The following is a 16,547-nucleotide window of genomic DNA, read 5'->3' on the forward strand; positions in this document are numbered from 1 at the left end:
CAAATGGCATGGCTCTTTCCCCCTTTCCCCCTTTCTCCTGACAGCTGTGAGATTTATAGCTTGCCTGCCCAGAAGATTTTCTTTTTAAACTCTCCCCTCAAGCTTCCATTTGAGCCTTTTCTTAAATTGTTTCATTTGGTTTGGTTTTTGGAGATAGGGTTTCTCTTTGTAGCCTTGGCTGTCCTGGATTTGTTCTGGCATTGAACTCACAGAGATCTGCCCAGAGTGCTGGAATTACAGGCATGTGTCACTAGCCTGGCTTCTTCTTAAATTCTCTTATCGTTGAGACTAGGAACCCCAAGAAGGTCCCCCAATATCCCTGATATCCTATGGTGGCTCCTCATTGACTTCCACTCACTTCTTTCCTGCCTTTTCATTAGTAATTGGCCCAGTGATTGAACTTGATCTTGCACCCTTAGATGCCATCAGTGGGGATGGAACTCCACGTAGAGTGTGAGGTAAGCACTCTACCAAGGGAGCAAGAGTCACTGCTATCCTTAGGATTTTAGCAAAAACTTTTCTTTTCTTTTTTTTTTTCCAGACAGGGTTTCTCTGTGTAGCTTAGGCTGTCCTAGACTTGCTTTGTAGACCAGGCTGGCCACAAACTCACAGAGATCCCCCTACCTCTGCCTCCCAAGTGCTGGGATTACAGGCATATGCCTATAGTTTTTTCTTTTTTTAATCTTTATTTGCATCGATGTTTTTGACAGCATGTATGTGTGAGAGTGTCAGATCCTTTGGAACAGGAGTTACAGACAGTTTTGGGCTGCCATGTAGTTGCTGGGAACTGAACCTGGGTCCCCTGGAAGAGCAGCCAGTGCTGCTCTTAACCACTGAGCCATCTCTCCAGCCCTCAATGTAGTTTATATATATATATATATATATATATATATATATATTTTTTTTTTTTGGTTTTTTGAGACAGGGTCTCTCTGTGTAGCCTTGGCTGTCCTGGACTTGCTTTGTAGACCAGGCTGGCCTCGAAGTCACAGCAGTCAGCCTTCCTCTGCCTCCTGAGTGCTGGGATTAAAGTCGTGCATCACCACACCCAGCCCCAATGTAGTTTTTAATAATTCTACTTTATTAAGATTCCCCCTTCACTACCTCCCACACACACAGGGAAAAAAAAAGCATTTTTAAGAGCAGTTTTTCATGGTATAACTTTGAGCTCTCCCTCTGAAGATCCGTGACCAACAGGAATGAATCTTTACTGCATTTCAGGATTGTTCTTGAAAAGATATTCCGCCTACAACAAAAAGAAAACAGTTTTTCATGTTTTAAGTCTGTGTGTGTGTGTGTGTGTGTGTGTGTGTGTGTGTGTGTACAGCAGGGCACACATGTATCATAGTGTGCATGTGGCAATCAGCACACAACCTCAGGTGTCAGGTCTTCCCCTCCACACTTTGCCTTAGTCAGACTCTCTGTCCATGAAGCTAGCGGGCCTGTGAGCTTCTGGGAAGTGTCTTTCCCATGTCTCCCACCTCACCATAGGAATACTGGATTACAACCACAGGCTCTAGCACCCAGCTTTATATGGTTTCTAGACATTGGAACTCAAGTCCTCACCCTCGAGTAGCAAGTGCTCTACCCAGTGAGCCATCTTCCCAGCCATAAGTCAGCAAGTTACAACACATTTATTTATTGTCATTATTTGTGTTACAGGTTTTTTGTTTTGTTTTCTGAAACAGAGTTTCTCCTGTAGTCCTGGCTGTCCTGGACTCGCTTTGTAGACCAGGCTGCCCTCAAACTCACAGAGATCCACCTGCCTCTGCCTCCCAAGAGCTGGGATTAAAGGTGTGCACCACCACGCCCAGCCAGTGTTTATAATTTTAAGAGTATATAGTTATTTCCTTCTGTCTTAGTCAGGGTTTCTACTTCTGGGAGAAAACACCAATAGCCAAAAAGCAGCATGGGAAAGAAAAGGGTTTAGTTGGCTTTCACTTCACATTGCTGTTCATCACTAAAGGAAGAGGACAGGACCTCAAACAGGCCAGGAACCTGGAAGCATGAGCCGATGCAGAGGCCATGGAGGGTGCTGGTTGGTGGTTTGCTTCCCGTGACTTGCTCAGCCTGTTTTTGTTTGTTTGTTTCTGTGAGACAGGATTTCCTGTGTAATAGCCCCCTGGTTGCCCTGGACTCACTTTGTAGACCAGGCTGGCCTTGAACTCACAGAACTGCCTCCCTCTGCCTCCCAAGTGCTGGGATTTCAGGTGTGAACCACTGCACCTGGCTGCTTCCGCTTTCTTATAGATCCCAGCACCACCAGTCAAGGAAGGAAACCACCCACAGTGGGCTGGGCCCTCCCCTGTTGATCACTAATTGAGAAAATACCCTATAGCTGAATCTCGTCGAGGCATTTCATAATCCTCAACCGAAGCTCCTTCTCTGACAACTTGGGTCGTCAAGTTGACACACAAAACCAGCCTGTACACCTTTCATAACCACAGGCAAAAGGAGCATGGGTGGGAGAATGGCACATGAGCTCTCAACCCCTGAAAGCTACGGACACTTGCTCTCTGCTAGAGAGGAGTCCGTTTTCTTTAGGTGTGCGGTCCAAGGTAGTTGCCTATGTCCGCAGGAAAGCCCTGACCAGACTCAGGGGGTTATTCAAACAAGCAAATGAAGGGCATAAAGTTGGAAGGGAGTTGTGGGGAGATCCAGAAGGAGCCTGAGGCTAAGAGGAGAAAGGAGGATCAGAATTGCATGTATATATGAAGTTCTCAAATACTATGTTTTATATATATATATATATATATATATAATAGTTTTATAAAAGGATACTCAAAAGAGGAGAAAGAAGAAATCTTAGTATAAAACATGAAGACATTAGAAGCTACTAAGCAACGAGATATGTGTTTTCTCAAACTCAGCCAGTTTTCTATTAAATTTCAGTCATGCTTCATTTCCAATGGGATATTTTTAAAAACGATTATCTTGAGGCTAAAGAGATGGCTCGGCAGTTAAGGCGCTCTTCACTCTTGCAGAAGGCCTTTGGACTCTTACCCCACACGTGTGCTCACAAACACCTGTAACTCCAGCTTCAGGGACTCCAGTGCCCTCTTCTGGCCTCTGTAGGCACTGCACACATATAGTGTACATACAAACAAAACAACCATATGCCTAAAATAAATAAAACTTCAAAAGCCGGGTGCGCTGGCGCACACCTGTAATCCCAGCACTCTGCGAGGCAAAGGCAGGCAGATTGCTGTGAGTCTGAGGCCAGCCTGGTCTACAAAGTGAATCCAGGACAGCCAAGGCTACACAGAGAAAACTGTTGTGGGGGGGGGGAGGGGGGGTTGAGACTTAAAAAAATTATTTTTAAAGAATTCTTACCAGGAAATCCACGGGGTCTTCAGGTCTCACCTTGCAACATTCGTTGAGCCCCTGCATCAGTGTGGGCATCACGTAAGTCATCAAGTAGTTTCTTAAAGGGATGGACTGGGCTTCCAGCAGTTCCCTCTCTTCTCTTTTGACTTCCTCTAGCCGTTTATTCTAAGGACATAATAGCACATGGGCATGCAGAGATGCACAGTCAGAAAAGAAAGAGCATGAGAGCATTTGACACCGCTGTCCCCACAGGGCGTTACGACTGGACCTGTTTCTAGGCCAGACTGGTCTACGAAGCGCGTCCAGGACAGCCAGTGCTACACAGAGAAACCTTGTCTCGGAAAAAAAGTTTTTTTTTTGTTGTGGTAGATTTTCGAATCTTTTGCTGAGTCATAAGATAGTTCTACTTTATCTATTTGTTGATTATTGTACATGCATATGTGTACATGATGTATGTGGGGCCGTGCATGCCACAGCGCAGTGTAGAGACCAGAGGTTTTGAGAGTTGTTTCTCTTCTCTCTTTTCACCGTGTGAGTCCTGGAGATGGAACTCCGGGTGTCAGGCTTATGAGGCAAGCATCTTTACCTGCTGAGCCATCTAGCTGGCCCTCTGTTTGCCTATATTGAACAAACATTGTATCCCTGGTATAAAACAACTTGGCTATAGTGTATAATATTTCCCAATGTTTTTCCTACCCATGTATGCTCATGTGTATGTAATTGTATTCATGTATGTGTGTCTGTGTTGGCCAGAGGACAGTCTCAGGCATCATCCTCAGGAATACTGTCTACCTACTTTGACCTGGGGACAGGGTCTTTCATTGCCCTGGGGATCACCAAGTAAGGTGGACTGGCTGACTATCAAGCTCCAGAGATCCTCTTGACTTGGCCTCCCTGGTGCTGGAATTACAAGAACATGCCACTGTGCCTGGCATTTTGATACAGGTTCAGGGTTGTAGTAATGACGAGACAGGGACACAGCTTTCACACCGCCATCTTCAAGAGCATGAGAAGCTGCCTTAATATAAGATTTATTTTTGTTTTCAGTTATGTCTGTGCGAGTATATGCCATGTGAGTGCAGATCCCCAAAAAGGCCAGAAAAGGGCACTGGGTCGCCTAACCAGGAGCTATGCATGGTCACCAGCTGCCTGTCATGGGTCCTAGAAACCAGACCCAAGGCCTCCAGAAAAGTAGCAAGTGATCTTAACTGCTCAGCCACCTCTCCAGTCCCAGCCCCTAATCTTCTAGGGATTGTGACTAAGGCCATTCCAGGAACGGTGGCTTTGACACAGAAAAGGATTTTATGCCTACCCAGTTGTTGGGGGAGGTTTCATCAAGGATATCAAGAGAGGCTCATGCAGAAGAGTTTTGGAGAACTAGAGAGCTCAGAAAGATCTTGCCCAAGTGTGGGTGTGTGCTTCCCAAGGGAATGTGGAGGAGTGAGGCATGCCCAAGTGTGAGTGTGTGCTTCCCAAGGGAACGTGGAGGAGTGAGGATTGCCCAAGTGTGAGTGTGTGCTTCCCAAGGGAACGTGGAGGAGTGAGGATTGCCCAAGTGTGGGTGTTTGCTTCCCAAGGGAACGTGGAGGAGTGAGGATTGCCCAAGTGTGGGTGTGTGCTTCCCAAGGGAATGTGGAGGAGTGAGGATTGCCCACGTGTGGGTGTGTGCTTCCCAAGGGAACATGAAGGAGTGATATTCTGCCTACATGCGTGTCTGTGTGAGGGTGTTGGATCCTGGAGTTACAGATCATTGTGAGCTGCCATGTGGGTGCTGGGAAATGAACCCAGCTACTCTAGAAAAGCAGTCAGTGGGAGGGAGTGTGAACTGAGATGTGAGAAGCACTGGAGCTCGCTGGCTACCTGCCTAACTTCCGGTTCAGTGAGAGACCCTGTCTCAAGGGAATAAAGTGGAGAATGAGAAGCAGAACACTTAACCGATACCTCTGGCCTCCCAGTGCTCACACATGCGCATGCGCGCACACCACACACACACACACACACACACACACACACACACACACACACACACGGTTCGTAGGATTCAGCAATGGTCCTGAGCTCTTTCTGTGGGAGAATTTTAGCAACTGCTTTAATACAACTATGTACTTTTTGATTGTTTAAATTATCTATAGCTGAGTTTAATTTTGGTAGGTCATATGAGTTTAAAGACTTATTCATTTATTCTAGGGTTTCCAGAGTTTTGGAAAATGCATGTTCAAAACAGTCCCTTGTATGTTTCTAGATTTCACTGGAGTAAGTGGCCACAGCTCCCTTTTTATCTCTAATGTTTTGTTTTGTATTTGTTTTTGGTTTGCTTTTGTTTTTTTCAAGACAGGGTTTCTTTGTGTGTAGCCCTGACTGTCCTGGTTTGTAAACCAAGCTGGCCTTGAACTCAGAGATCCATCTGCCTCTGCCTCCTGAGTCCTGGGATTATAGATATGTGCCACCACCACCTGGCTAGATTTGTCAATCTTAATCTTTTCAAATAACCAGTTTTGTTTGATCAATCTTTTATGTTGATGTTGCTCTTTTATGCTCTATTTCATTGTTTTCTACCCCAGTATTTATGTCTTGCCATCTACAGGGATTAGTTTTTGTTTTGTTTTGAGACAAGGTTTCTCTGTGTAGCCTTGGCTGTCCTCGACTCGCTTTGTAGACCAGGCTGGCCTCGAACTCACAGCAATCCGCCTGCCTCTGCCTCCCGAGTGCTGGGATTAAAGGTGTGCACCACCCGCCCAGTTTAGGGATTGGTTTTGTGTCTTGTTTCTGTAGCACTCTGAGGTCATCATTAGGAACTCGGAGATCCACCTGCCTCAGCCTCCCAAGAGCTGGAATTGAAGGCGGGAAGCACCACTGCCCAACTGTGCAACCCCAGCTGGCCTAACTCACTACCTAGACCAGGATGGCCTTCAATATATGGAAATCTGTCTTCCGAGTGGTGGGATTAAAGGCAATATGCCACCATGCCAAAACGTCCAATTTCTTGTTTCTCTGTTCTACATGTGAAGACTTTTAGCTATAATCCTTCTTCATAGGACTGAATGGGCGTTGTTCTGCACCTCCCTGAAGGCCAAGACACAGAAGAAGACTTCTGTGTCACAGGATCTCTGGTTCCTCCAGGGCTGAGGGAAAAAAGGATTTTCTCCAACAAGTATCTTTTAAAATGGCCACACTAGCCGTGGAAGGTTACAGATCTTTTAGCTAAGCTGCCAGCCCCAGGCCAGGCAGCAGCAGGGAGCTTGGAGTTCCAACTGAACTGAGCCAAGTGGTTTTAGGAGCCCGACTTGGCTCAGACAAACCCAGTAGCTGCATTGGAAACAGCCAAAAACTGCAAGATGAGAGCCTGGCAGCAGCAGATACAATGAGACAGGAGCTCGTGCCCTAAGCAAGCCTGGCTAGGCAGGCGAATTCAAAGGTTCAGCCATGAAGCAGCGAGTCTCAGACAGCCATAGTGGAGGAATGGAATGAGTTCATTTCATGAATGAGGGACATTATAAACCTTGGGCAGTGGGAGGGGTCTCAGGGATGAATGTGTTTGATTCCCTGGGGCGAGGGGTGCCAGGGATACTTCATTCACATGCGGCAGTGCAATCCTATCATAAGAAGGGAACACAGTACTTAATTATCCTACAGGCAGTCGGGGAATTCAAGGTATGGAAAAGGTCATTGGTTGGAAGCTAAGGCATCTCATTAGCATGGAGGGTATTTCTAGGAATCCCCAGGTACACACTGAAAGGGTTTCTTACGGGGAAAGGATTGGGCCTGTAGTCTCCCTGAGGGCTATGTGACACTCCTCCTTAGAAGACCCAGGGTTCTCCAGATCAGGCAGGGAGGGGGGAACCCAGCTTCATTTTAGCACTGAGCTCAGGGGCTATCCAGTAATGGCAGACCTTACCAGCAGGGTCCAACACATGGTCTGTATCTCAGAAATTCAAAGCTGTACTGGTGTTTCCTAATTTCTTCCTTGATTTCTCCAGCAACCCCGCTATTCATTCAATTTTGTGGTTAATAATTTGGAATTTTTGCATTTGTTAAGCCTGCTGTGACAATCTTAGAGAAACTTCCACATGTGCCTTATCTGTTAGATGGAATACTGGATAGATACAAGTTAAATACAGCTGATCTGTGATACAGTTTAGGAGTAATGTATTCTTGGTGAGATTTTGTTTGGCAGACTCATCTAAATATGAGACTGGGGCATTGAAGTCTCTCTCACTACTACTGTGTCAGGACCTATGTGATGTCCTATGCCTTTTCATGACTGTTTTATACAAATTTACAATTGTTACATCTTCTTGATGACTCTTCCCATTATTAGTGTGGAGTGTCCCTCTTTGTCTGACCAGTTTTGCTCTGACATCTACTTTATGAAGTATAAGAATATGAGGCATATGACTCTAGCCAGGTGCGGTGCTGAGCGCCTTTAATCCCAGCATGCCAGAGGCAGAGGCAGGTGGATTTGGAGACCAATATGTCTGACTCAGCAAACTTTAGGCTGTTGAGATTAATCAGTCCCTTAAAGTCATAAAGGATAGAGGGGCAATAGAGGACCCAGTGCATTTCCTACCCTGTGGGTCGTCTCCTCTTCCCTGGGGGCTGTTGGCCACCAGCCCACAAAGGCTGGAGGAGCAGAAGGCCAGGCACAGAGCCTGGAGGCCAAAAGCAAAATTGAGAACGGCAATCACTTCAAAAAGATAGTTGAACTTTCTTCAGGGAGAACAAAGGCTATATAGTCCTTACGGAGTTGGGGCACAGGATCCTCAGGATAGGTGTATTCAGGAAGAACAAAGGCTATATAGTTCTTAGGGGGTGGGGGGCCTCTCAAGGTAAGTGTTCATAACCGGTTGGAACTAGACACCCCAAGGATGCTTGGTTTGCATTTGGCAGCACACTCCAGTTATATGAATGGGAACGAGACCCTGCTTGGGAGAGGAAGTCCTCCATCTAGTCAGAAAGGCTGTCTTTAGTGTTAAGCATTAACTGTAAACACTCACTTCCCTCACCTTCTGATTGGTTTAATAAATATCTGAACAGCCTATAGCAAAGGCAGGAGCGGAAGGCAGGACTTCCAGGTAGAAATAGAAACTCTGGGAAAGAACTCAGGTGGGAAGAGTTGCCAGCCAGACACAGAAGAAGAAACAGTGCCGGGACGAAGACTGAGAGATAAAGGGTCACGTGGCAGAACACAGATCAATATAAACAAGTTCATTTAAATTATGAGCTAGTTGGGTAACAAGCCTAAGCTGAGGCCAGCTTTTATCATATATATAAAATCTCTCCGTGTTATCATTGGGAGCTGGTGGTCCCAGACGGTCCCATTATAATTGGACCTAATGGTTATATTTGGAACCAAATGTTTATACATATGGGTTACTAATAGCTATTACTGTTCTAGTGCTAGAAAGAGACACCATGACCAAGGTGACTCTCATAAAAGAAAGCACTTAATTGGGGGGCCTTTTAGTTTTAGAGGGTTATCCATTACCATCATGGTGGCAAGCAGGCAGACATGGTGCTGGAGCAGTAACTGACGGCTTTACATCCTGAGCCACAAGCAGAAGGAAGAGAAACACTGTGCCTGGCGTGAGCTTCTGAAGCCTCAAACCCCACCAACACTGGCACACCTCCTCCAACAAGGACACACCTCCTCCAACAAGGACACACCTACTCCAACAAGGACACACCCACTCCAACAAGGACACACCCACTCCAACAAGGACACACCCACTCCAACAAGGACACACCTACTCCAACAAGGACACACCTACTCCAAAAGGACACACCTACTCCAACAAGGATACACCTCCTAATCCTCCCCAAACAGTTCAGCAACTGTGGACTAGGCATGCAAATAAGAGCCTATTGGGTAATCGATCCACCATAAACACATACATACTATCAGTCATCTGTTCATTCTGAGTTAGCCATCGCCTGGCCCCAGCCCTGATTGGCTCTGTTGGAGCGCAAGGTTGACACCAGCAGCTGCTAACTAGACTCAGTGTTTCAAGGAGTCAGATCCAAAATATGTATAGAGTAAGCAAAGAGCACAAGGGGTGGTAACAAGAGAGGCACAGACCTCCTAGGTCTCAGCAATGTGCCCGGCCTTCTGCCTAGAAGGGCACAACTGAGCTCTCAAGAGACACAATGCTGGGCTGGGTGTTGTGGTGGCACAAGCCTTTAATCCCAGTACTCAGGGTGGCAGAGGCAGGTGGATCACTGTGAGTTCGAGGCCAGCCTGGTCTACAAAGTGAGTCTAGGACAGCCAAGGCTACACAGAGAAACCCTGTCTCAAAAAACAAAACAAAACACACACACACACAAAGAGAGAGAGAGAGAGAGAGAGAGAGAGAGAGAGAGATGCTTTTGGCTTTCCCCACTCTACATAATTTGCTGGTTGGACAGGACATGGAAGCAGCCTCACCCCCTCCCACCCCATCTCTCTCTTTACCCTGGGAGCTATTTCTCGTGAGTTCTCAGATGGGACTCAGGTCTAAGGCACCAGGTTTAAGCACTACATTCCCCTCTCCTGAGTCTTCTCTCAGCCCCCTTTAAAAGATGTTGACCTGCTATCCTCTCAGATCTCTAGCTCTCTGAATAAAGCATGACCTAAAGATGCAATTCCTAGGACTGGAAAGATGAGTCAGCGGTGAAGAGCACTGACTGCTCCTCTATAGGACCTGGGTTCAATTCCCAGCACCCACATGGTGGCTCACAACCACCTGTAACTCCAGCTCCAGGGGAGCCAACACCTTCTTCTGGCCTCTGCAGGCACTTGCATGCACGCAGTACACAAACATACAGACAGACAAAACACCCATACACATAGAAATAAAATAAAAAAGATTACATTCCTGTCTGTGTTATTGGTCTCTGTGATGACACACAGGTGTCCTGGCCACCAAAGGTGTGTGTGTGCATAAGAGCTAGTCCCCCCTTATTCCTCAGCATTTATTGAGGGCCTGGTACGTGTCAGACCCTGTTCAAAGCAGGAATAGTACAGCAGGGAACAACAAACATGGGTACCAATGCTCACACAGTTTGTCTGGGCCAGGAAAAGGCAAGAAAAGATAAGTAAGTATATAAAAGCTACATTATGTCAGATACAATAAATGTAAAAGAGAAAGAAAAAGCATAAAGGAAGTTATAGCATGCTATGGAGAGAGGCCTGAGTCGGTATTTTACATGCAGTGGCAAGGGAGCCTCTTGTTAGTAGAGACTAAAAGCAAACAAGGAAAATGTAAGACTACATTGTTTGAGATGGGACTGTTAGAGGCTTCCAGGTCACACTGAACCTTGTGGGCCACAGGAAGTAGTACTGACTTTATTCAGGGGTGCTGGGAAACCCATGCAGAGTGCCACCTGAGCCTGGCCAGCTGCCAGTGGATTGTGGAAGTACCCTCTGGAAGAGGTATGGAAAAAGACGACATAACAAAGATTGGCCTTGTAAATCTTGCAAGAATCACTGACCGGAGCCAGACATGGTGGCTATTGTAATGTCAAGCAACTGAGAGGATGAGGCAGGAGGATTGCTATAAGTTTGAAGCCAATCTGGACTTCATAGTGAATGAGAGACCAACCTGGACCACAGTGAGACCTTGTATTCAAACAGACAAAACCTGACCCTGACCAGAAGCGGAGAGCCAGATTACAGTGCTAATTTTGGAAGCAGAAGCACTCAATGTCTTAAGGGGTGAGCAGAGTGAGGTGTCCCGGCTAAGTTAGACAGAGAGACAGAGCAAGGAGCCTCAGTCACAAGCTTGGCTCACAATACAATGTTACAGTATGATGATTTTAATAATTTTATTTGTTATTTTATGTGTACAAGTGTTTGTCTGCATGTATGTCTGTGCGCCACATGTGTACGGTGATGATGGAGACCAGGAGAAGGCGTCAGATCCCCTGGGACTGGACCCACAGATGGTTTTGAGCCTTCATGTGGGTGCTGGGACTCACCCCTGGTTGCTCTAGAAGAGTGGCCGGTGGTTTTTACCACTGAGCCATCTGTCACCCATATTATGAACAGTAATGGCAGTGGCAGGTAAAGCGCATGGATGCCTTCTGTAAATAGCACTCAGCACTCGTGACCAGTAAAGCTATCTGGAGCATTTCTATGCTGGCCTAAGTGACTTAACCCCAGCTTTACACAGCCTCGCACTCACCCATTCCTCCCAGCGGGCTAACTTCTCCGCCATCTCCACGGCTTCCTTGTGTTCACGCTCTGCCCTCTCAGCAGCCTCCTTGGCCAGGCGTTCCTCTGCGGCTTTCTTCTCCTCTTCGGCCTTTTCTTCATCTGTTAAGCCGTAATTCCGAGGCTCCCCAATCTCTTTGATGAGCTCTTTGATGGCAAGTCTGTTCTGGGCATCTTCAAGTTTTCCTACATCTTTAAATACCAGAAGAGAATAGACCTACACATAGATCCTAGACGTGTCTGTGATTAGAAAAGCACTCTGGACAAGTGTGTAAGAAACGGTTACGTGGTCATTGCATTTTCTAGTTGGCAGTGAAGTCCAGACTTTCATTTCTCAAGGGTTATTACCACAGTGGCATCTGAGAGTCAGAGACCGGAGGATTTGGGCTTTTCTCTTAGAGCTCTTTTTCTGTCTGTTTGCAACAAGATCACACTACATGGCCTTAAATAGACTGGAATTCACTATGCAGACTAGGCCTCTTGTTCTTCTGAGTACTCAGATTATAGGCACACACCTATGCCCTTTCTGAGTTTTAGAAGTCATCATCGATCTTAGTGGATCCAAGTAGGAATAGACTGTACTATAGTCTGAGGGTTGTTTTGTTTTATTTTGTGTGTGTGTGTTGTGTGTGTGTGTGTGTGTGTGTGTGTGTGTGTGTGTGTGTGTGTATGGTATGTATATATGTTTTCATGTTCCATAGGTGTGGGCATACATGTTGTAGGCACATATACATGTGTGCATGTGTATGTGGAAGCCTGAGGTTGACCTCCTTAATTGTGCTCCACCTTCTTTTTCTAAATTAATTTATTCATTATGTATACAGTGCACATTTTAGATGGTTGTGAGGCACCATGTGGGTGCTGGGAATTGAACTCAGGACCTCTGGAAGAGCAGTCAGTGCTCTTAACCACTGAGCCATCTCTCTAGCCTCCTGTTCTCCACACCTTCTTAATCAAGGTACGGTCTCTCAATTTAAGCCAGAGCTCACTGATAGAGGCCAGTTTAGCTAGCCTGCTTGCTTAGGTAATCTCCCTTCCACAGCTGCCATTACAGATGGGCCGCCATGCCCGTCCACCATTCATATACCAGCTCTACCCTGCTATCATATGGGCCATTTGTTTCCCTTTGTTTTCATATTTATTTTATTTTTGATCATGTATGTGGGATGGGGGGATACGTGCATGTGTGTGCAAATGCCTGCAAAGGGTAGAAGAGGGTAGAAGAGTAAAGAGTAACTACGGCAGCTGGCTTGCTGTGTTCGCTTCATAATAAACTAACTGTTTCAGTTAACTCACTTGACTGTGATGAAGGTCAGACTCCAGGAAGTCTGACTAACGTTAATGTCAAGGCCAGAGAGCATCCACATGTGAGCCCCAGGCACTCAGCCTGTGTCTACAGAGAATGAGGGCGGTGACTACATTTAGGTTCTATCTCTTTCAGATTTTGTTTTGTTTCTGAGACAGAGTTTCTCTGTGTAGCCCTGGCTGTCCTGGAACTCACTCTGTAGACCAGACTGGCCTCAAATTCAGACTGCCTGCCTCTGCCTCCAAGGTGCTGGGATTAATGACTTGCATCACTGCTACCCAGCCTGGTTTTGTTTTGTTTTGTTTTGTTTTGTTTTTGAGACAGAATCTGGATATATGGTTCAGCCTGGCTTTGAACTTGTGATCTTGATGCTAAGAACTAAGACCTTAAAGGGCTAGGAGTACAGCTCAATGAAACATTTGCCTAGCAGTCATGAGGCCCTGGGTTTAATTCCCAATAACAGAAAACAACAACAAAAAGAAAAACATTGGAAAAGTAAGCAAAAAGTGTTTTATCTACCACCTCATCACTGCCTGACCTCTGACATTTCACTGTCCAAATGCGTAGCATAGCATGTACGTATTGCACTGTGCTTCCCCCCGAATCTCAGGAATAATGACAGCCTTCGTGTCACTAGTGCTGGAAAATGTTTTGAAAGGACTCTAGTTTTGGAGACCGTGCTGGCTCATGGGGAGCAGCTGCAGACACCTATCGACCTAGACTGACAAGGCTTGCCCCTCTAGGAGTGTGCGGGATGGGGACAGAGTCTAGTCCAGCTCTGAACATAGCTTGCAGTGGAACTTGGAAACTCCAGGACCCTAGGAGGGTGGCCAGAGAGCCAGGAAAGCATGCTAGTCTAGAGAGGAAGAAATCCAAAGAGAGACCAGATCTGAGAAACAGTGGGAGAGAATGATGGAGAGAGAGAGAGAGAGAGAGAGAGAGAGACAGACAGACAGACAGACAGACAGACAGACAGACAGACAGACAGAGATGGGGGAGTTCAGGGGGAGATCCCAGCACCTTCATTTCTGGCTTAGAGGCACCCCTCACCTGGGTGCTTCTCTTTCCTTGCTCTTATGCCATCTCCCTGTTGTAGGCATGGGCATGAAGCCAAACAGCAGAGATAGGCAAGAACGGGGCGGGAGGTGGCTGCCCGTTCATTCCTCTTGTCCTTTCTGCCATCAGTGTCCCTCCCTCAGGCCTTCGTGGTCTTGCTATTTTAAAAAACTGGGAGGTTTTATATTATGATTTTTTGTTGTTGTTGTTTTTAGAGACAGGGTTTCTCTGTGTTAGCGTTGGCTGTCCTGGACTCACTTTGTAGACCAGGCTGGTCTCAAACTTACAGTGATCTGCCTGCTTCTGCCTCCCAAGTGCTGGGATTAAAGGTGTATGTCACCACGCCCGGCTGACTTTATGGAAAAGATAACAGTGAACATTTTTCTGAAATTCACCACTCTTCCAGAGTTCTGTAAGTACAAATGAACATATGTGGAGGTGAAGGGCCCTCACATGTAAAATGGGAGCTTTCACATGAAATGTGCCTGACTTGCAAAAAAACAAAAAACAAACAAACATGTAAACGGAGGCAAACCCCAGTCACTATGCAGAGTAGAAAAACAAACCCCTCTTTCCTCGCTCCTCAACCCCAGAAGACATGTCAAGATCCAGAAAACCAAGAGGGAACTCAGGGGTTCACCAAGTCAAGGGACGGAAAGCCAGCAGGCAACTCAGGCGTTCACGGAGTCAAGGGTACGAGATTGCTCTGCACTCTGGAATCTGGAGCCATGGGTGAGGAAAAAGAGGAAGCTAAAACCTGTTACTTCCTAGGTACTTCCTGCATGCTAAGCTCTGATACCTGTTTACAGGAAGCGAAGAAGTGTACAGAGGAAATATTTCCTGTTTTGGGATAGTATGATGTAAGCTGACCAAACTTAAAGGCCAGGAGAGGTCTATGCTGAGCACCAGTGCTTGACAGTGCAGCAGGGACAGAGCCTTGCTCAGGGAGGGAGCCTGGGGCAGTGCTCAAAGCAGACAGCTGCAAACACATGCTTCTTTTCAGGTATAGACCAGGTTTACCTTCAATCTTGTAATCCACTCATATATTTCTGTATAATAATAACATGCCAACACTCTGCCCCCAGATCAAATGGCTGTCCCGGAGGAGTGCTCAGTTGATCAGTGGTTTCCTGAGCTCTATCAGTCACACATTAAACCCCTAGTCTTCCCTCCGCCCTCCAGTCCCAGTCTCACAATGCAACAGGGCTGGATGGTGTGTGAGAGGTCACTTCATACGAACCAATGTGTATTGGGTGAATTTCAATTTCGTCAAAGTAGTTGAAGACTGTTTCGTCATCGGTATTGATGTCCCGGTAGTTGCTGAGAGACCGGAGGTATCGGTCCTGGCTGTAGTGAGTTCCTGCCATAACACTTTCTGGAAGGTTCATCACTCGCTCCTTCAGAAACTCATCCGAGGCATCCAGACCGCACACAAATTCTGGGGAGAGGGAAAAACTCTGAGGCCAGCACAGCACAGCAGGGATGAACGGCCACAGCTAACCAATATCTCTGGCCAGCAGCTGGGACCTCACCTTGCTGCAAAGGGCCTGCCAGGTTGGCCTTCTTGTCACCTTTCCTGGATGAGAGGAATGCAAGCAGACCTCACAACTCCAGAGAATCACAGCCCCATTGGGAGTATGCAGCATCTGTTTTCTTTTCTCTCCCTCCTTCCTTCCCTCCTCCCTCTCTTCCTATAAAGGCAGCAGACACTGTTAAATAGAAAATCTCTAATAAGCCTAAAATGGTCACATCTCTAGGCTTTCACTCCTGCATCTGGCATGCTGTGGGAAAGATGTCCCCACAGGATAGGGGAGGTTTGTTTGATTGGTTGGTTTGATATTTCAAGACAGGGTTTCTCTGTGTAGCCTTGGCTGTCCTGGACTCACTTTGTAGACCAGGCTGCCCTTGAACTCACAGTGATCCTTCTGCCTCTGCCTCCAGACTGCTAGGATTAAAGGTGTGCACCACCATGCCTGGCCAAGGTATATTTTTTTTACTTTTAGTTATGTGTGTGCCAGTGTGTATGTGTGTGTTGAGATCAAAGAGGCCAGAGCAGAACACTGGATCCATAGAGCTGGAGTGAGCAAGGCAAAGTAGGCACTAGAAACCAAACTCCAATCCTCTGAAAGACCAGGAAAAATGCTGGATTAGTTACTTTCTGTTGCTGTGATAAAACACCATGACCTGCCGGGCATGGTGGCACACACCTTTAATCTCTCAGCACTTGGGAGGCAGAGGCAGGCAGATCACTGTGAGTTTGAGGCCAGCCTGGTCTACAAAGAGAGTCCAGGACAACCAAAGCTACATAAAGAAACACTGCCTCGAAACAAACAAACAAACAAACAAACAACAAACAAACCACCATGACCAAGGCAATTAATAGTAGGAAGGTTTCCTTGGGCTTATAATTCCAGAGGGCTAAGAGTCCATTACTGCCCGGGGAAGTGGCAGGTATGGCGGCTGGAACAGCCAGCAGAGAGCTCACCTCTTGAACTGCAAGCAGGAAGCAGACAGAAAGAGAGCAAACTCAAATGAGTCTTTAAACTCTTAAAGCCTGCTTTCAAATAGCGCCACCAACTTGGGACCAAGTGTTCAAATGCATGAGTCTCTGGGCGACATTCTCACTCACAGCACCACCAGTTCTTAACTGCTGAGCCATTTCTCCAGCCC

At 46.6% G+C, this 16,547-nt stretch overlaps 1 protein-coding gene across 2 annotated transcripts in view; it reads right to left on the reverse strand.

The window, feature by feature from the left end:
* Positions 1-1,060: 1,060 nt before the first annotated feature.
* Positions 1,061-16,547, reverse strand: part of AK7 (adenylate kinase 7) — a 67,505-nt gene continuing 52,018 nt past the window's right edge. Inside the window, exons 15-18 of one of the 2 annotated variants that reach the window (XM_084792813.1) lie at positions 15,118-15,315; positions 11,487-11,707; positions 3,364-3,492; positions 1,061-1,246 (exon numbers count right to left, since the gene is read on the reverse strand). In XM_084792813.1, the coding sequence (XP_084648939.1) occupies positions 1,208-1,246; positions 3,364-3,492; positions 11,487-11,707; positions 15,118-15,315 (587 nt within the window). In that variant the 3' untranslated portion in view covers positions 1,061-1,207. Of the gene's footprint in view, positions 1,247-3,333; positions 3,493-11,486; positions 11,708-15,117; positions 15,316-16,547 lie in introns of both variants that reach the window. The other variant, XM_084792812.1, reaches the window with a different exon arrangement.

This window comes from Acomys minous (genome assembly GCF_964271855.1).
Source record: "Acomys minous genome assembly, chromosome: 8".
Lineage (NCBI taxonomy): Eukaryota > Metazoa > Chordata > Mammalia > Rodentia > Muridae > Acomys > Acomys minous.